Genomic DNA, 20,476 nt, shown 5'->3' with positions numbered 1-20,476 from the left:
GATCTAAGTTCATTCAAGTGTTTTTAATGACAGATGGGAAATTGAAATACTTGAGCGTGGAGAAACCCGATGAGAGTTCTAGTACATATGGACAATGGATTCAAGAGAACGCTCAAATTATGATATAGCTGTGGAATAGTATGGAATCATCCATCAATGCTAACATAATGTTTTTGGATACTGCAAAGTTTGGAATGCACTATGAGAGATGTATTCATTTGATAAAAACATTTCTCGTACGCACCAATTATTTGAAGAAATATTTGGATTTCAACAAGAGAAATCCCTAGGTGAATATTATTCAAAACTTAAAAGAATGTAGAAGGAACTGAATGTGTATAGTGCACCAACATTCCACTACGGATTTGGAAACACAACGTCAGCAATGTGAAGAGTTCTGAGTGGCTAAGTTCTTATTTGGATTGAAACGTGTGTATGAACTGGTTCGTACATGGATTTTGAGTGGCAAAGATGTGCCATATTCAAATGAGGTTATGCACGCCTCCAATGTGTATCTCTGGGCTCTATAAGTGGAGCTAATGATAGCCCAACTCTAGTATCGTTCTTTGTGGGGGCTGTTGTGGTAGCCATGGTGGAGGTGGTCGTGATGACAAGAGAGGTGGCTATGGCAAAGGTTGCGAACCTAGGAAGTACACGCACTATGGGCTTTTCAATAATTTTGTTGAAAAATGTTGGGACCTCAATGGGAAGCCGACATGGGCTAATGCACAACAGGCCTCCTCTTGCTAATTCTACATCTACTGCGCCACAGACACGTTTGACTGGTGAGATGGTTACTTTGACTCTAGAAAAATATTCCATATAGTTAAACAATCTACAAAATTAGTTTGTTCATACTACTTCTGTAGTTACTTCCACCCCTATGGCTACATTTGTGGCTTAATGTATGGTTTGTTTATGATCCAAGTCTCATACTCCATGGTTAATTGACTTTAGAGCGTCTGACGATATGACAAGTCAGTCTAGTGTGTTTTCGTCTACTGATGGCTCATTAACAGGCTCTTTTCCCACTTTGGCAAATGGTACCTGATCAAAAGTATGTGGAATGCATACCATTCATACAAGTCCTTCCATTTCATCATCTTTTGTTTTATTTGTTCCAAAATTTCCTTTAAGCCTTTTGTTTGTTAGCAAACTTACCAAATCCATTAACTATTGTGTCACTTTCTATCCTTCACATTGTGTTTTCGAGGACCATAAAACAAAGAGGAAGATTGAAGATCATGAGCATGACAGGTAGTACTATCTTAATCATGACTTTGTGGGTGCAACAACGTAGAGACATCTCAGCTTACCAATGGCATTACTATCTCGATCATCCATCATTGAAGATTCTTAAGAGTCATTCCTTGTCGTCGAGTCATGTCTAGAGTGTGACGTGTGTGAGTTGAGTAAGCATCATCGTACTACTTTCCCCACATGTTGAGAAGTGTCGTTTAGTTCCTTTCTCGTCAGTTCATTTAGATGTTTGGGGCCCAATTAAAATATCTAGTAAGTTTGGGTTGAAGTATTTTGTTACATTTGTTGATGATTGTTCGAAAATGATGCTTTATTTATTGAGAAGCATTGTTTAGTTCCTTTCTCCTCAGTTCATTTAGATGTTTGGGGTCTAGTTAAAATATCTAGCAAGTTTGGGCTTAAGTATTTTGTTACATTTGTAGATCTGAATTATTTTTTATTTTTAAGACATTCCATATGGAAGTGCAAAGTCAGTTTAATTTGAAAGTGTTTGTGTTTTGGTATGATAATATCAAGGAATACATGTCACAAGCTTTTAATAAGTTTTCTTTGCTTGAAACATAAATCCCACATCAGACGTTATGCGCACACACAACACAAAACAAGTTGCAAAATGGAAAAATCACCAACTTCTTGATATAACTCGTGCTCTCTTTTCATTGAATGTTCCTAAGGGCCTGTTTGATTTTCTAATTATAGAGGTAATTCAAGGTAAATGGGTAATAATTATTTACCTTTGTATTTCTGGTTGGATTTCCAAGGTGATGTTGATGGCCACCTTTCATTTATAGCACTCCTCACGTCACCCGAGGGGAAAAATGTTAAATTGTGGGGACCACCGTGATGTTTGTGTCTTATCCACACCGTCCATCCCTTTAGCCAACTAATTTTAGGGCATGAGCCGAAAAATGAGGCAGATCCAAAGATCAAGTGGACCACTCCACAGAAAACAATGGGAATTGAACTCCTACCATTGAAAGCTTCTTGAGGACTCCAGAAGTTTTGGATCAAACTGGTATTTTTGTTTCCACTTTATCCATGACTGTGTGACCTTATGAATAGGTTGCATGACAAATAAACATCAATGTGGGCCCTAGGGAGAAAACAACTTTCAATCATTGATGTCTTAATGATCATTGTTTCCTAAGGTGTGGTCCACTTGAGCTTTTGATTTTCCTCATTTTTGGGTTCATGCCTTAAAATATATTTTTTAAAAGGATGAATGGTGTGGATAACTCACATATATCATGGTGGGGCCCACATATTTAAATCAGTAATAACAGGGTTTGTATGGACTGATTTTCAAAACGTAATTCCTAGCGAATTTCAAACAGGTGGCGTAAGTAATAATTACTTATTTCCATGTATTTACCAGGGAAATTAAAAATCAAACAACCCCTAAGAGTTCTTGGAGTGATGCAATTCTCATAACATATTTTCTGATAAATCAGATGCCCTCTTTTGTTTTAAAGGGTCAATCACTTCATCAAGTTTTGTTCCTAGATACTTCGTTAGTTCCTCTACCTCTTAAAGTTTCTTTTTTATTTTGTCCATTCGCTGGAGTCATGGTAAGTTTGATCCTTGAGAAGTTAAAGGTATTTTTTTTTTCTATATTCTCGCACATAAAGGGGTTATCGTTGTTATAGTCTATCACTTCGAAGACTGTTTGTGTAGTATGTATAAATACTTTTTTTAGTCTACTCCGTTCTTCTCAAAAGATAGCAAATATCTTAATATGGAACTTGTTCCTATACCTGTTGTTGTCAACGAAGGCATCCAATCTTTATTATCTACTCTCTTTTCCATTCCCATCATGCTTAAGCTGAAGGTTTACTCATGACGAAAACAGACAAATAGTACAACTAATCATGATGTGCCATCCAATATATCTTCTTCAAAGACTCGTGGTTCTGTGAGTTCTCTAGATACATATGATATTCCTATTTCCCTAAGAAAAAGTAAGTGTACATGTGATGATCATTTCTTTTCATTGCTTATCTCCAAATTCCTCAACTTTGCCCTGTCCTTGTCTTCTCACTTTGTTCCCAAGTCATATGAGGAAGTTCTGTTACATAAGAGGTGGAAGCAGGTTATGGAGGAAGAGATGGATGCACTTGATTTGAATGACGCCTAGGAATTTACCACTCTTCTAACTGGTAAACGCACTTTAGGTTGCAAATGGGTTTGGACTATCAAGTTTCATCCTGGTGCTACAGTTGAAAGGTTAAAGGCTTGTCTAGCCACTAAGGGGCATACTCAAACACTTGGTATTGATTACAATGGAACCTTCTCTCCTGTAGCCTGGTTGCATTCCATTTGAGTTATACTATTGGTAACTATTAATCATGGTTGCCCCCTCTTTTAACTTGACATAAAAAATGCATTCCTTCATGGTAATCTAATAGATGAAGTTTATATAGAGTAGCCACCTGGATTTGTTACTTAGGGGAAGTTTGACAAAGTGTGTAAATTGAAAAACAATTTATGGGTTAAAAAACCCTCCACGTGCATGGTTTGACAAATTCAACAGGGTTGTATTAAACTATGACTTTGTTTTGTCACGTTGATTATTCCGTTTTTGTACAAAAAGGTATCTCAAGTTTCATTATGCTTGTAGCATATGTGGATGATGTTATTGTTATTGGAAGCAATTATTTGAGTTTTGCATTACCTCAAAAGAGCACCATGTCCAGGAATTTTGTATAAATAGAATGGTTATCTTCGGGTCACAGGATATTAAATGCAAATTGGGTAGGTTTCGTAGTAGATAACTGATCCACTAATGGATATTATATATTTAGGGGAGGAAATCTAGTCACATGAAAGAGCAAAAAGTAGAGTGTGGTGGTCCGATTGAATGCCGAAGCAGATTACAAAGCAACAGTTCATACCTCTTATGAGTTGATGTGGATCAAGGAATTGTCCCAAGAAATGGGATTTACAGTGCCCTACCTATATAGTTATTTTGTGACAATCGGGCTGCTTTACACATAACAAACAATCTAGTCTCATGAAAGAACTAAACACATCAAATTCAATTGTCACTTCATATGTGAGCAAGTTTTGAGTGGTAAAATCTCTACTCCATATGTTTGATCTCAGGACCAATGGGTTGATGTGATCACCAAGGCTCTTCGTTCTACTCAGTTTACACATATATTCCAAGCTTGACATTGATAATGTCTGTGCTCTAGCTTGAGGGAGAGTGTTAATGAATGTTATATGGGCCGACATAGATGCACTTAGGCAGGTTATTTTGACTTTAGGACATAGAGGGGATTATTGCTTTTCTTATTAATGAAATTTTTATAAGTATGAAACTTTCATAATATAAGGTGTATTTGAACTTCAGCCCATTCTCTTCTCTCTACGTTCTCCTCTTCTCTCTCTCTCTCTCTCTCTCTCTCTCTCTCTCTCTCTTCCTCTCTATTCCATCTCTCTTTCCACTATTTTGTAGTTGCAATCATATGCCTTTTCTAGATGGGTTTTGCAAACAAAACTTGGATGTTTTTCAAGCCCAATTGGTTCAAAACCTCCTTCATTTATGCTTCTCCCATTGGTCTTTCCAGGAGGTCGACATCACCTTTGCTAATCTAGTCAAATCTACATTTCCCAAGCCTGGCATGCACAACTCTTCCTAGGCTTATAATATATATGGCAACAAAATTCAACTATGACTCCACCAATTTCTTGTGGATTCTTGATATCTACTTGTTGACTTTGAGGCATTGGATTTGATCAATCCTCTCCAAGGCTGGCAATCTTTTTGAAAATTTGGTATTTTTAATCCCTGTTTAAGCCACAATGGCCTAGATTTTTGTCTGCACTTGATTTCTTCCTCCTTGTACCTTCCATTGAACTCTGCTGTAATTTCTTTCTTAGCTTCCTCCTGGACCTCCTTAGATAGTTGTCTTCACATTTTTCCTAGCTAGGTCCTGAATTTATTTCAGGTTTTTTACCATCCTCCTCAATCTTCCCAAAGTGCTCCTCCATTCTTTGATTTTGGACTTGGGAGCTTTTAAGTATAACGCCAATGTTCTATCAGCTCCCCCTTCCACTTGTAAACTTCTCCACCTATCCTTAATTTTCTGAGCAAGTCGTCTTCAAGCCACATAAGCGCAAAAAAGATTGGAGTTGGGCCCCACTCCATTTTTTAAGATAAAAGAATGAGACAATGATGGGAGGTAGCTGTGGAAGCACATGTTGCAATGCTTTGTGCATAAAGATGCCGATTCCCTGAAGTTAGGAGCAGGTCAATTCTTGTCATGATTGGATTAGCCTGGTTATTGGACCAAGGAAGTGCTGCCAAGAGGAAGATCAATTGTCTACAAAATGTTATCCATTAAAGTTTCTTCATGAATAGCTGATTTTGTTTATGGAAATTACTTTGTCCTTCGTGACAGAATAATTGTTTGCACCTCAATCTCAAGCAATGGTGGGTGGGTTTGTATCCTACTCTCCTTCAATGTTACACACGTGTAGTAAAAACTGAGGATTCATCAATCTCCGCATCTTTGATGGTTAGTAACAAATTTAACAGCCATCCAAACTCAATACCACATTACCCACATTCCATGAGTGATGAAAATGAACATCAGATTTAAAAATCTATCTTTTGTGCACAGATAATGAGTATGCAGTGATGCAGAACATGAAATTTAAATATGATATGCAACATTTCAGGCTTAAATCATACTAATTCAGAAACAATAACATTAAATTTTCACATCCCACACAAAAGTCCAAACATTCAAGCAAAGGGGAATCTGTGCGGGTCCAGGCTTACATAGGCTAGGACTGGATCAGTAAAATTATGGACCAAACGATGCTCAAAGGGAAATAGAAATCATCCACACATGCACAGCAACCAGTCCCTAGTCCAAGGGATTCCCCAATTTCAATTCAAGGAACCCTAAGGTGATAAAAGGGGCAAATAAATTTGGGATAATGAAATCTAGGGCTAGGGTTTATAAAAATTGGTATAAAAGAGAAAAAATAGGAAGGAAAACCTGAATCAGCGAACGTCCACGCGTGCGGACAGCGGCAGGGACTGGTGCACGTGCGCACGAGCCTGACCGCACATGTGAGTGGGGCCCGTTTCCCAAAACAGACTCCTTGGCCTTGGTCGGCCAGGGGAGGCCTCCAAACCCTCCAAGTTTTGTAGCGATCCGATGTACGATCGAGGCGCAGTGCTTTGTCGAAGTTTTGGCACTCCTGAAGGTCCAGATTCTGGAAACTGGCTGTAGAGAGACGAATAGCTGCAAAACAAGCGAATTTAAAGCGAGGATGGTCGTGGAATGGATAAAATAAGATGGAGGGGCGGATTGGGATAAATATGGTTTCGCACCACAGTAGTTAGCCCTTCGAAAAGGGAGGGCTTCGCTTCCACTTGAATTTTTCTACGACTCAGAAACTCAGAGAGTAGAAAAATACGCAGGAATTTTTATTCGACTTCAATGAATCAAAAGAACTACAAGGGGTGCCTATTTATAAGAAAATCTTATACTCCAAAACTCGCGCCATGTGCGCAACTTATTACTTGGCAATGAAGTAAACAAAAATAAAAACTAATCAAAGAAATCTAAAGCGTTCATGGTATTCTAAATAATATAAATAAGCAAAACCTAAAATATGAACTTAATCCGACTAGTGGGCCATGATCATAAGATCCTATGATGGGCTTTTCTTAACTATTGGGCCCACCCTTTTGAATCAAAACTTCATCTTCTAACTAGGAGGCCCTCCCTGGACGTCGTTACCGAGCCAGATCGATGGTGGGGCCCTCCCTCTCCTTGTGTACGTGTGCTTTGGGGGGGGGGGGGGGGGTTGATGTACAATCCGACGTACGATCGAGGCACAGTGCTCCGTCGAAGTTTCGGAACTCCTGAAGTGCCAGATTCTGAAAACTGGCTGTAGAGAGACGAATAGCTGCAAAACAAGCAGTTATGCACAAAACATTGCGACTGCATGTTGACTTTTTCCCCGGAAATTAAAAAAAGGACAACAAAAAGAACGTCACATTATGGTCAGTGTAAGCAAAAAGATGATGCTATGTTGATTCTCCAGTCACAATGTCAGCTTTGTGCACTGTAAATTAAAGAAGAAACAAGTTCAGAATATTAGTAGTTTAAAAAAATTGATATAGCCACTCCAAAAAAAAAAATGTAGTTATATATTTCAATATCTTGATATTTTTGTCTTGTTACATATGCACTAATATTCGAAGAGTATACTTTAATTTTTAATGTCATTGTATGGATTCATTAATTATTTCATTCTTGGGTTGCCATGTCCGACTCATCATGTGTGTCCTAATGAACACAGGTTTCTGGTGGGCACATGTAGTTAATCACTGACATTGGACATCAATCTGTTGTTTATATAGATTCTAATTTGCTTCTGATATTAAGCTCTAGTTATTCTTTTATAGTGGTTAATGTTAATTCAAGACTGTACTGATTAGTATATTGTGGAGTTATAGAATGGGGGCAGGGAGGAAAACACAGACATTGATCTTAAATGAAAGACCTCCATCTTCTTCAACAACCGTGAACGCCAGTGTGTCAGCCAGGCATCTGAGAAAAAATGATCTCGGTGGTGTTATCTTTGGTTGTAAGAACAACACAATGATGGAATGCCTCTCTAAGCAGCTCTTTGGTTAGTTTACTGCCCTGCCCACTTTCCTTGTTTGCATGGTAAGGTAGCTTCTGCAATTGATTTCAGTAGTAAATTTATCATATCTGTTTTAGTTGGTTGCTCTCTTTGGTTGCAAGCACGACCTTTTCTCCTTATTTTTAAGCAAGTGAATTCTTTTAGGATAGTGGAATCTGCCCACATGACGAAGGTAGTTAGCTTGTATCGGTAATCTGATCTCACAAACTTTGTCACTGTTTTATTTGTAAGTACTAGCTCATTATATCACTCTAAACTCATTTATTGCATTTTTAAGTTCTAAAACAAATTTGCGATGATAACAAGTTTCATATCTTACGATTTTCATATGAGAATGAAAGCATTTCTAGCAAAACTGAGTTTCACTAATTTACTAGCCTAACAGTGTCACCAAGCCGTTTAACAATCTATATACCGTTTTATGTACATTTTGCAGAAAATATTTATAAGATCAAGTCCATCATCATCATCATCATTAAGCCTTATCCCAACTAATTGGAGTCGGCTAATTCCTAACAAAATGCAAATCAAATAACAAAACCAATATTTTGAATGTTTCAAGTTGCACATGAAACTAGTGAGTACTTTGGTGGGGAAGCATTCCACCTAACCCATTTGCCGTATGCTTCCAGTTGTACCCTTTACAAGCTGATAATGCAGGATGAAGAATTAAATCTGAATGTTGTTATGTATCTCAATGAATAGTGTGTAGTTTGGCTTGGAGCTTGCTCACCTCTTCCCTCTTCCTCATGATGTGTGTGACCTTTCTTCACCCTTCTTTCTCTTTAGCAGATTGAATTATTCAATATTCTACCGTTCAAAAAGGAAAAAGAAAAAAAGGAGAAAGGAAATGAAAAGAAAAATTCAATATTCTTTTGTTGTAGTCGGGCCATCACGGGTGACAATGGTTGACCAGCTCCAATCTGGTAGCATCAAAACTGCTGAGAAACACAGCTCACCCTTTGGATCCAAGAAAGCAAACTGTACCAGTACAAGCAACAAGAATAACCATTTTCTGTTTTATTCATGCAGTTTGGTGGAAGTATCTTTATTGGCGTAATGTGTAGTAAAGAAATCCTTGCAACACAATCTACTTCACAAAGGACTTTATTATGGAAAATTAAAGAATGTTAGAGTGAGTGAATTACACACATGCACGCACGCACATGTGTGTGTACACACGCACACACATATCTTTATGTATTTATGTAATGTGAAATGATTCAACACAATTGTTTTCCCGAAAAGAACAGTGAAAATGTCTTTTTTTTTTAAAAAAAAGAAAAAAATACTTTTTTGTGTGGAGACCACTGTAATGCATGTGAGACATCTGACCCATCCATCAGAGGTGTCCTGGCTTATTTAGCTAGGGGCTCAAATTTCAGTCCAATCGAAAACTAAGGGCCACATGAAAGTAAGCAGTCCAGGTAGTATGCCCACCCTTAGTGAAAATGGGCCCATCACGTTGCGCATATGCCAGCATATACGTGACACGATAGGCTGTTTACTCAACTAGGGTTGCATTCCAGCTCCACTTTTTCCTTGTCATGTGGCCCACTTGAGTCACGGATTGGACTGAATTTTGGGCCCTGGCTAAACAAGCAAGTGATGGCTGGAGTGGATTTTGCACATGCATCGCAGTGGGCCCAGGCAAAACATTTTCCCTGTCCTTACGATGAAAGTGTTTGCATTGAATCATTTCTGATATATAATATTTTGGGTCTGAATAAGATCCTCATATGGCATACTCTTCTTTGGACCTACGGACAGTTAGTGTTGGGTTATCATAGCTTGCAAATACGGATGGACAATCAATGCCAGAAATTTTTCAGGATCTATACATAAATCATCCAATGTTTGCCTGAACTTTTATTTTCAATGCTTGAGCAAGCACATTTTTTGGTGCGCTAAAATCAAGCCTAATAAATTACAACATTCTGTTTCCCAGTCTAAGCATTGAACAAGGTGGGGAATAAGGAATAATACTCAAATAAGCTCCTACTTGTCGACACAGTTTGCTGGAAAACCTTGCAACATCGTGGCAATGAAAAGGGCCAAAAGTTCAAGTACCAAGTTTGATATCTTTCAAGCAGTATTTAGGAGTAGCTTTACAACAGTCTGTTTATACTTAATATAATAAATATTTCAACATGTCCTAAATATAACAATAAATGCTGCTTTGCCTTTTATCTGAGAAAATTCAGAGGATGCATGTTCTTTAGCATGATGGGTGTTAAGTTCATTCTTATTTTGTGATGATAGAAAAGGAGTGTAATTTTATAAATAAATATTTATATCATCCAAATTCAAATGCAGGTTGTGTGATGTTACTAAATAGAATGGTTAATTTTCTCTGCAGTTCTTATTATTTTCTTTAAAGTTTACAGAAACATCTTGATCTTCTAGTACCAATTAAATGTCTTTGATGGGCTGCTGTTTACTGTAATAAATTTTGGCTTATGGTTTATGTTTTTAAGGCATTCCCAACCCCACTTGAAAACATAAACAATTTTTCTCATGGATAATTGATTTTGGAACTATCCCTAGTCATTGTCGAGCACCTCTGTTTTGGAACAATCTCTTTCTTCATCGAGTAATCTAATATCATTTTTACACAAAGTATTATTACTTTATTAGTTCTGTTTCCAAGAATGCTTGAAATATTTGCCAATTATTTGACAGGATTGCCAGCACCACATTTTGCGTATGTGAGGAATATCAATCCTGGTTTGCCGTTGTTCTTATTTAACTATAGTGATAGAAAACTACATGGCATCTTCGAGTCTGCAAGCACAGGGCAGATGAATATTGACCCATATGGATGGACAGAAGATGGTTCAGAAAGAACGCCATATCCTGCACAGGTATTGCCTATAAGACTCTTTATATATTATATATTGCATCTACTTTATATGTTCGTGGAAATATTTGCAATTTACTAGGCAATGATTGAGCATCCCTCTCTGATTGTATGCCATTTGCTTTTGCTAAGGTTCGCATCTGTATCCGCACACAATGCCAGCCATTATTGGAAAAGCAGTTTCGTCCTAAAATAAGTGACAATTTTTTCACTGCGAGCCATTTTTGGTTCGAATTGGACCATTCTCAGGTGGAGAGTTTGATCAAGCTGTTCACACCTGCACCGTTTAGTGGAAATGCTGTTTCTTCACCAATTACATCCAAGAGAAACAGTCTCTTGAATGTGTTGCCTGCTGGTAAATGGCAGCCAATTGGAGGCATGAATAGTACTTGCTTTCCTAGTGAGAGGATGAACAGTGACACTAGTGGTTCAAAAAAGGATTTGAGGCCACTTGCTGGTTTGGCGCAAGCAAATAGATATGAAACACTGCCTTGGGATGATGCGGGAAATAATGAATGTGGAAGCTCAAGTAAAACTTCATCCAGCACTCATGAAGATGGGGAGTTTAAACCCATATCAGAATGGGATTTGCATGATCCGGAACAAGTCAATATGGATTTTGTCTCATCAAGTGCTAATCCTAGTCTGAATGGAGAAAGCCAAACATTTGATGAGGCAGGGGAAAAAGATGTGGATATAGTGTTGTCTAAGCTGAAACAGTTGATGGCTGATCGTGAACGTTTGAATGAGGATTGCTCAGATGATATTGCTGGCCCTAGTGTGATAAGAGGCATTCATCAGGATGATGAACGGTTTCCAGGGCTGCCGTCTGATTCAGAAGAGTATGAAAAGATCTTGTCAATCTCATCTGATCCTTATCCTGACATAGCTCAGGTAATTAAAGTTTGTAACTAGTCGGAAGTATTATATGCCTATTTTCTGTATTGTCAATATTTGCTTGTTTTTGGAAAGAAATATCTGTTGTTTTATGCATTGTGTAGTTGAGGAAAGGGATGGACGAGCTAAAGAATATTGCACTGCAACAGCTTCAACGGACCAGAGCATTGGAGACTAAGCTGGTACTACTACTGCACACCTGACATTGCTCAATAGTTTGGATTTATCTCTTATACTAGCTTTTTGCATTCTTCGGACAATGCCGATAGCAGATTTAGCTTGAGTTCAATGTCAAATTTCCCTTAAAATTTTCTTTGCTTTCTTGAAGTGGTTGCACAAATATCCGTCAGTTGGACTCCTTGACTGGCAATGTATATTACATGCTGTAATTCTTTGTTAATTGGTATTTTTTCCTTTTTTATTTTGGCACGAAAATTTATGTTCATTCCCTATGGCATTTTGTAAATCATGTTCAATCTGAAAACTTCAACATGTATCCTCTCCTTGGGACATCATGCAGAATAGTATGTATTAGGGAATCATGTTCAATCCGAAAACTTTCACATGTATATATTAGTACTGTAAAGTCAGTGTGGTGTTCTGAATTCCAACGAGTGTAATATGCAGAGATATATGGAAATGTATCATGTACATTTTGTAGTCATGCACAGTACTATAACTATGTTTATATTTCTTTTGTCAATAGGAGTTTTAGCACAGTACCTCCTCCTCCTGCTGCTGCTCCTCCTCCTCCTCCTCCTGCTCCTCCTCCTCCTTCTCCTCCTTTTTCTGCTCCTCCTCCTCCTGCTCCTCCTCCTGCTCCTCCTCCTCCTCCTTCATTGCTAAGTGGGCTAAAGTAATGGGGGAAACTTGGAAAGTCGCATTGCTAAGTGGAATAAAGTAATGGGGGTTCCACTCGTTGTCATTACAGTGATGATTCTCTAACAACTTTTAGTACTCTGACAATTTTGGTGATCATCTTGTTTGGCTCCCTATTTGTAGAGATGGAAACTTTGGGTGCTTGGTTTATAATTTCTTTCCTTTTTATTGAATTCTAGCTAAAATCCTTGTATCTAGGTTGAGGACTTTAGGTCGATAAGTCTAATTGGAGGCCATATAAAATTCTAGCTAAAATCCTTGCATCTAGGTTGAGGACGGTTTTGGGGAAGATCGCCTTGTTTGTTTAGGGGGGCTTTTATTCAGGGTGGCAAATTATGGATGGAGCGTTAGCAGCTAATGGATGTCTTGAATCGAAATCTAGAGAAGGAAGATTGGGATTTATCTGTAAACTTGATTTGGAAAAAAAGCCTACAATCAAGTTAATCGGGAAGTCCTAAGCTATATGCTTTGTAGGCTCAGCTTTGGGATTAGATGGAGGAAATGTGTGAGTTCGGTCCATGTTTCAATATTCAGTAATGTCACTCCGTAGTGCTTTATCAAAGGTTCATGGAGTCTTAGGCAATGGGATCCATTGTCACCTTTCTTATTTGTGGTTGTAGTAGTGGCTTTTAGTGAGATGCAGTTGAGAGCTGATGAAATTGAGCTCATTTCAGTTTTTTTTTTTTTGGGTAATAACTTGCTCTAAGTGACTTCTCTTTTGTGCACTGACAACACTTTACTGCTATATGTTGTGAATCACTTAGGGAAGACCTTCATATTATAGTCATGTACATTGAAGCAGTTTCAGGTCTGAGAATTAATTTGGGCAAACGTGAAACTTTAGGTATTCGTTTGTCAGATGAAAATGTGGTGGAATTGGCAGGTAGATTCAGATGCTAGGCAGGGTCACTTCCTTCACAGACCTGAGTCTTCTTTTGCTTGTTTGCAAGTCTTTGATTAGTCTTTGGAACACCGTAGTGGAAAAGGTGGGGAAATATATCCAGATGGAAGTGCAGGAATCTATTTTTTGGGGGTAGAATCACTGTAATTAACATATCTCTCTCCAATCTGCCAGTCTACTTTATGTCCTTGTTCAAATGCCCTTCGGTTATCATAAAAAAGTTAGATTAGTTCAAGAGAGACTTTTCTTTTCGGAAAGGATCCAGTGATAAGCATAAATATCACCTGTGGGAGTGATATGAAGTATGTAAACCGAAAATTATGGGAGCAGCAGGAATACAATTGTTGAAGGTGATGAATGTAGCGCTTTTAGGAAAATGATGTTGGTGCTTAGATACCCAAGATGAAGATTTGTGGAGGTGTGTGATTGTTTGTATGGGGTGGAAGATGGTGGCTGGTTTACTAAACAGTTGCTTTTTAGGGCCTTTCATATTTGGACGGAAATTATGGCATGGAAGAAGAGTTCGCAGAGGTTGTGACATATTGGGGGATGGCTCACGGTTGAGATTTTGGGAGAACATATGGCATGGGTCAAGGGCTTTGTCTCAGGTCTATCCTTGCCTTTATTGGTGGCAGCAGATAATGGCAGCGAGGTCTCACAGGTTTTCATTAGTATGGGTAGCCCAAGGTTTATGGTGTTTGCACTTCCAGAGGGCCCTATCTGAAGCAAAAATTGCAGGCTTTGCATCTTTGTTAACCGATTTGTGAGACAGGCAATCAAATGTGGGTCAAAGAGATATTTGGAGTTGGTCCTTGAGTAGTGATGGGATGTTTTTAGTCAAATCCTTCCATGCCAGACTCATTGGGCATTGTGATTTAAATTCGAAGACCTGGAGCATTCCTGCCCCTCCTAGGGTGATAGTTTTTTCTTGGCTTGTCTGAAGGGATGGGGTGCTTACCACTTACCATAAAGCACTTGAGAACCAGGAATTGGATCATCCCCAATGCATGCATCCTTTACTTGTGTGAGAGTGAATCGGTCGAGCATCTATTCATGCACTACGAGTTTGTTACGGTATTTGGTGGTGATTCCTACAGCTTTTCAATGTCAAATGGGTGATGCCAATCAAAATTTCAAGTCTATTTTTGGCTTGGATTGGTGCTTATAAAGGGAGGAGATGAGGTTCTATTTTTGTCTGAAAGAGTGGAACAATGGAGCTTTCTGCAACTTTTCCAGCTCTAGGCAGGAAATCTTTGAAAGGGCCTGGAACTGGGCTATTTCTTGGGCACTGATTTTGAAAGTTGTTGTCAGTTGTAATCTTTTATCCTTCATTGGTTCATAATGGCCTAATTCTCTGTTGTTTATCAGATGATTCCTCATCATCCCTCTCTTTTGTTTGGCTTTTTTGACTCTTTGGGTCTCTTTTAATAAATTGAAGTTGCCGTTCATAAGGGGGAAAAGTTTTAACAACTGTAAGTGTATGTCTTAAAAAAGAAAGACTTTTGAAACATAGATTTAGTAGGATTTATTCATTTCCTCCATTCAATGGCCCAAATATAATAAATGCATTGACACAAGATTACCCATCCGCTACTTGGCATGAGCGCAAGCATACACGAGATGAAATATTAGATGAGTTGGACTGAAGCTTCTAGCAGTTTCCACTTGTAGGTAGCAGGTATACATTGCTTTGCAGCGGAATAAACTACTCTGCTGCATCAAGCTTACTCAGTCTCTTATCTATAGTCGCCAGAGAATCTCGAGTGATGCCTTCTTTGTCTAGGGAATCCAATTATACACGAGCATGCAATGTGCTGAAAAGATGTATCGATTCTGCCTTTGAGATCTTCTATCTCATCCAGGAGATTTGCCAGTCTCCATGGTCCATGCCCTTCATGGCTCCAAACTATGGCATGGCTAGAGTCTCCCTCGATTATAATTGGGCTAAAAAATTGTAGCTTGCCGCCAAGCTTAAGTCCTGAAGTAAGGACACCGCTGCTGCATAGCTGGAATTCTTGATGCCCAAGGGGCCTAAGTCCACCATGCCTGCATTGTCTGCAGATACGAAGCCACCCATTTGAGAGGGTCCGAGGTTGCTGAGTGAGCAACTGTTGAAATTGAGCTTGAAGAAGCCACTCGAAGGTGGAGACCATCTAGCTGTGATTGTTGACTTGTGATAGCTCCTCTGGATGAGCTCCTCCCATTCTGCTGAAACATCGATTTGGAGATTCCCTTCATATGCTCATGCTGCATGTTCCACTTGACTGCTGAGTCCAAAATTTTCAGGCAAAGCGCAGCTGCTGACTGCTTCTTCCCCCTTGGATGAGGTCTGGGTTTACCACATTTCACAATTTACATACCATGGTAGGATAATCATGTTTTATATGTTATGATTTTCATGGATTAGCATTCCTTATCATGAATAATATGAACTCTTGCTTTCTTTACATAAGGAAATTGCACTAACTAAGAATGAGAGATGGTGCCCTATTTATAGATATTGGTAGAGCATTAGAGGTAGAATGGTCACTTTGACCACCCTCAAAACTAGACCCTTGATTTCAAAATAAAGGGAGAAGATAAGCTTGGTAGGTGGTGGTGGGTGATGAGGGATGGCATTTTGAGGTGATGTAAGGTGAGGAAGAGGAATGATGGATCAGGAGGGATGGGGCTATAAACATAATGAGATATAAATATGAGAAAATAATCATGGATCACATGGGACGGTAATGTTAGATGACAAGTTGGAAAGTATGGAGGACGTGGCAATGTGAGTTGGATATGAGGTGGAAAGTCAGGGTTATGTGGAAAGGTGGGTTAGAGAGATAATAGCTTGGTAAAGCCTTTAGTTTTGGCTTTGAAAATGGACTTTGGAAAGGAAGGCTAATGGGTTAGGCTAGAGCATGGGCTTAGGTGATCGTGTGTGAGGCTAGCTTCCGTCTTGGGCTTTGTTTAGATTTTATCCTTAGGTGATGGATTTTACGCTTAGAATAAGGCGGTGGACTGAAGTTTTGCTTTGGAGATGGGAGATGGGTTTAATATGGTGCTTTGGTATAGGAATGGGCTCAAATGGACCATAAGTTTAGTCACTAAAAGTCAGAGCCTATTGACTTGGCCTTAGTTTTAACAGTTCTATGAGCTGGCCGCTCCAATTTTTGTATCAGAAATTCAGTTCTTCTTTGCTTTCTCTTAATAAAATCTTTTTGTTGCTTGCTTAGAAAAAAGGATCATAAGTTTGGAGAATGAGCCCAAGGTTGAGAAATGGGCTATTTTGGAGTTTAGATATAGATGTTGTGCCAAGTGGGGCCTTAATGTTTGTAGGGATATGGATGGGTCCGTGGCTCGATTGTGAGAGATAACACTAGTTCTAGACATCAAGTCTTTCCAATAGTCATGGCCCAATGAAAGCCATCATACTCTAGCATTAATATCCATAACTATTGCCATACCATGCAAAATGAGATGTCTATAGGCACGATGTCATATATTAAAATAGCTTGGAAGCAATGTGTGTATGAACAAATAAAAGTACAAAGTTGTGGTGCACACTTTTTTTTTTTTTTGGTACAACATTGCATCTTTCCTCATGCTTACAGTAAAATTATTAATTTCAGGTTGAATCAGACATGGAAATTCAGCAGTTGAAGGAACGTGTCAAGGAATTGGAATCATTAGCACTTGTTAATGAATCACTAAATGTGTCAATCAATATGCTCAATTTGGATCATGAGGGTCCAATATATTTATTAGGAGGATATGATGGCATTTCGTGGTTGTCAGCGTTGGATTCGTATTCTCCTTCCAAGGACATTATGACATCTCTTAGGCCAATGAGTTCCGCTCGTTCGTATGCATCTGCAGCAACATTGAATGGCAACCTTTATATTTTTGGTGGAGGAGATGGACGGTCATGGTATGACACAGGTAATAATATTCACTCTTCAAACAACTTGTTCTTTTTCTTTTCTTTTCTTATTTTTATTTTTATTTTTATTTATTTTTTATTTTTTATAAATTTCTGATGTAATTAAAAGTTTATCTTGCTTGCTTACTATGTTCATGTTGTTATTTTATTCATGTGAAGTGGAAAGTTACTGTCCAAGTAAAAATATGTGGACGCTATGTCCTCCCTTGGTTCGTAGAAAGGGATGTTTAGCAGGAGCTACTCTACATAGCAAAATTTTTGCAATCGGTGGTGGAGATGGTGTTGAGTCTTTCTCCGATGTAGAAATGCTTGACCCAGCTCTTGGAAGATGGATCTACAATCCATCAATGCTTCAAAAGGTAAATCCAATGTATTATTTGGTTTGCAGTTTCAATGTTTAATCACCAAAACATGGGTGTAAGCGCATACTATCGCATGTCCAATGTTTTCTGTATCGGTATTGCACTGTGCATCACACCCTTAGGATAAAACATTGGGAAATATGATGTGCATTGCATAACATGTCATAGTTTGAGGGAAACATTAGGAAATTAGTGGAATTTTTCAGGAAAGTTTGAAAGATGTTAAAAATATAATTACACACTAACTCGAAACATTGCCCCAAAAAAAAAAAAACACACTATGAATAATACTTTTCCATTGTTTAGGGGACAACTATGCATTATCAGCCCTAGTGATGCAATTATATCTGATGAGTCCATGTCATTTAAATGTCATTAAATACTTGATTACTGATTATTAAAAAAGAAAAAAAATGTATAATACAAGTAATACAGCACGAAGAATACAATAAAAAATTAAAAGTACATAAACGAATATGCACATGGAGTTGATTAGAATATACACATGAACAAAAAAAAAGATGTGGTCTCATCAAATACATGTGGAGTCATGAGGCGATTAGAAGTTGTTGTTCCTATCCCTAGGAGGAAGCTATATTACTCCTGCTCCACATGACTGCAAAATTGTGCCAGCTAATGAGCTGAGGATGTGAGGTAGTGTGCTCTCTATCTCTTTCACATTGATCTTAAGCCTCTTTAGAGAAGTGCACCAGTATGCCAATCGGTGGATATTAAGCAATCACCATAATTATCACCATCGCCAAATGCTCCTTCAACTTTGACACTCCACCCCTTGACACTTACAAATACTAAGTGGTTACACTTAGACCGTATGTATTTTCCTCAATAGGTTTTCCAAATTGCCAATTGATATCAAACTTATCTTCCTCTAGGATGAAATCAGAAGGGGAGTGAATGCGGAGGTTTGCGGTTGAAGAAGGGAGAATTCAGAGGGAAGAAATTAATAACAAGTATGGAATCCAGGATGGAGGGTGGTGGGCAAGGTATTTCATATCAGTAACACTGTTATTGATACGGGTATCAGTCGTACTGGCCGATACAGGGGTGTAAACAACCGTTACAACCCTTGTAACGGTTGAAAAAAGTTTGTTTGTTTGAAAAAATTTAGAAAAACTAAAATAATGTAAATATTCAAAATTTGTATTCATTTTTTGTTTTTGAACATGTTTATGGTAGCGTAACGGTTCAATCTTTGGTGAGAGTATTGTATTGGGTTGTCTGGTGGATTTATGAACATGGTTATGTGTCTCTAATGTTCACACATCACAATCAAGCATTAGAATTAGAAAGCGGAAAAAATGCATAGATACCACTTTTTTTTTGATTTTTTGAAAAAATGACCCTCAGAGCCTAAATTGCTTCAATATACTATTTTAATCCTAAAAAATAGTGTGAGTGATCAAAATCTGTTGTAGAATAATCTAGGAGAGTTGTTGGAATGAGAAAGATGAAAAAAAATGAGGAAAAATGGATTTATATGGAAAAAAAGAAGTGGTAGTTTTTCAACCGTTATGGGAGTAACTGTCTTCATGCCATGTAATAGCCGTTACAGCCCCTGTAATGGCTGATACAACCCTAAAAAACCAACTGCCTCATTTCACACCCGTATCGTATAATGGTCACAACCGTTACCTATACGTATTGGCTTTTACGGCCGTATTATAATGGATACGAAACACTTTGGTGGTGGGTCAAGGGCTCTTCCCGATATAAGGCATCCAGTTTGTGGAAGGTGATATATTCGGTGGCTCCTATTCAAAGCGGGAGTATCATTCTTAGTTGGGGTGGAAGATTAAGGGTCTTGGAGTCTATGAATATGACGCTTTTAGGAAAGTGGATGTGGAGGTTTATGGTTGAAGAAGGGAGAATGCAGAGAGAAGAAATTGCTAACAAGTACGAAATCCAAGATGGAATGTGGTGGGTAAGGGCTCCTAATATAAGGCATCCGGTTTGCGGAAGGTGATACTTTAGATGGATTGTATGCAAAGCGAGAGCATCGTTCTTAGTTGGTGAAGGTCAACGCACACGCTCATTGGAGGATGCATGGTGCAGTGGAAAATTGTAATAACCCAATTTTTTTTAGAAATATAGCAATAGTTAATGATAAAAAAAATTTCAAATGCAATGTTGTCAAATCAACTAAGCGATTGTATGCGTTCCCAGTTGTGTGATCACTTATGCGATCGGATAATCGCATAAACAATTGCACAACAATTTTTCTTTTTGAAAAATTTGAAATTAAATAAAAAGAAGAAAAAATTCAGAAAAAATGGGAAAAACTTTTTTTCCCATAAAGACTTAACTACTCCCATCAAGTTTCAAATTAATTTGTGTAATACTACTATACTATCTAAGCTATAAATAACTAATAACTAAGTTAAACCATTAATCATAAGATGTAATTATGTAAAAAATTAAAAATTAACAACAACTCAACTTATTAATAAAAATTTAATACTTTTATTGATAAATAAAATCCTCAAAGTAAAACCTACTAATCTACTACATGCATTGTTCCCTCTCCAATTGTGGCACATCATCACCATCACCATTGTCATCATCGTTAGAGTCATCTCATTCTTTAAAGAACACTTCATCTTCTTATGTTTCTTCATCATCTGTCCACACAAGTTGCTAGTCCACGTTTAATGGTTGAGCATATTTTTCTTGTACTTTTTCAATCTTAATATCATCTTCTC

General features: G+C 38.1%; 1 protein-coding gene across 4 annotated transcripts in view; it reads left to right on the top strand.

The window, feature by feature from the left end:
* Positions 1 to 20,476, top strand: part of LOC131253465 (uncharacterized) — a 41,447-nt gene that overhangs the window by 8,567 nt on the left and 12,404 nt on the right. For all 4 annotated transcript variants that reach the window (XM_058254458.1, XM_058254461.1, XM_058254460.1 and 1 more), the window contains 6 exons: positions 7,742 to 7,917; positions 10,615 to 10,796; positions 10,925 to 11,686; positions 11,794 to 11,871; positions 17,084 to 17,393; positions 17,554 to 17,753. In XM_058254458.1, coding sequence (XP_058110441.1) covers positions 7,742 to 7,917; positions 10,615 to 10,796; positions 10,925 to 11,686; positions 11,794 to 11,871; positions 17,084 to 17,393; positions 17,554 to 17,753 — 1,708 coding nt within the window. The remainder of the gene's footprint in view (positions 1 to 7,741; positions 7,918 to 10,614; positions 10,797 to 10,924; positions 11,687 to 11,793; positions 11,872 to 17,083; positions 17,394 to 17,553; positions 17,754 to 20,476) is intronic.

This window comes from Magnolia sinica, chromosome 8 (genome assembly GCF_029962835.1).
Source record: "Magnolia sinica isolate HGM2019 chromosome 8, MsV1, whole genome shotgun sequence".
NCBI lineage: Eukaryota > Viridiplantae > Streptophyta > Magnoliopsida > Magnoliales > Magnoliaceae > Magnolia > Magnolia sinica.
The sequence above is the reverse complement of the archived record's forward strand: the minus strand, read 5'-3'. Positions and strand labels throughout refer to the sequence as shown.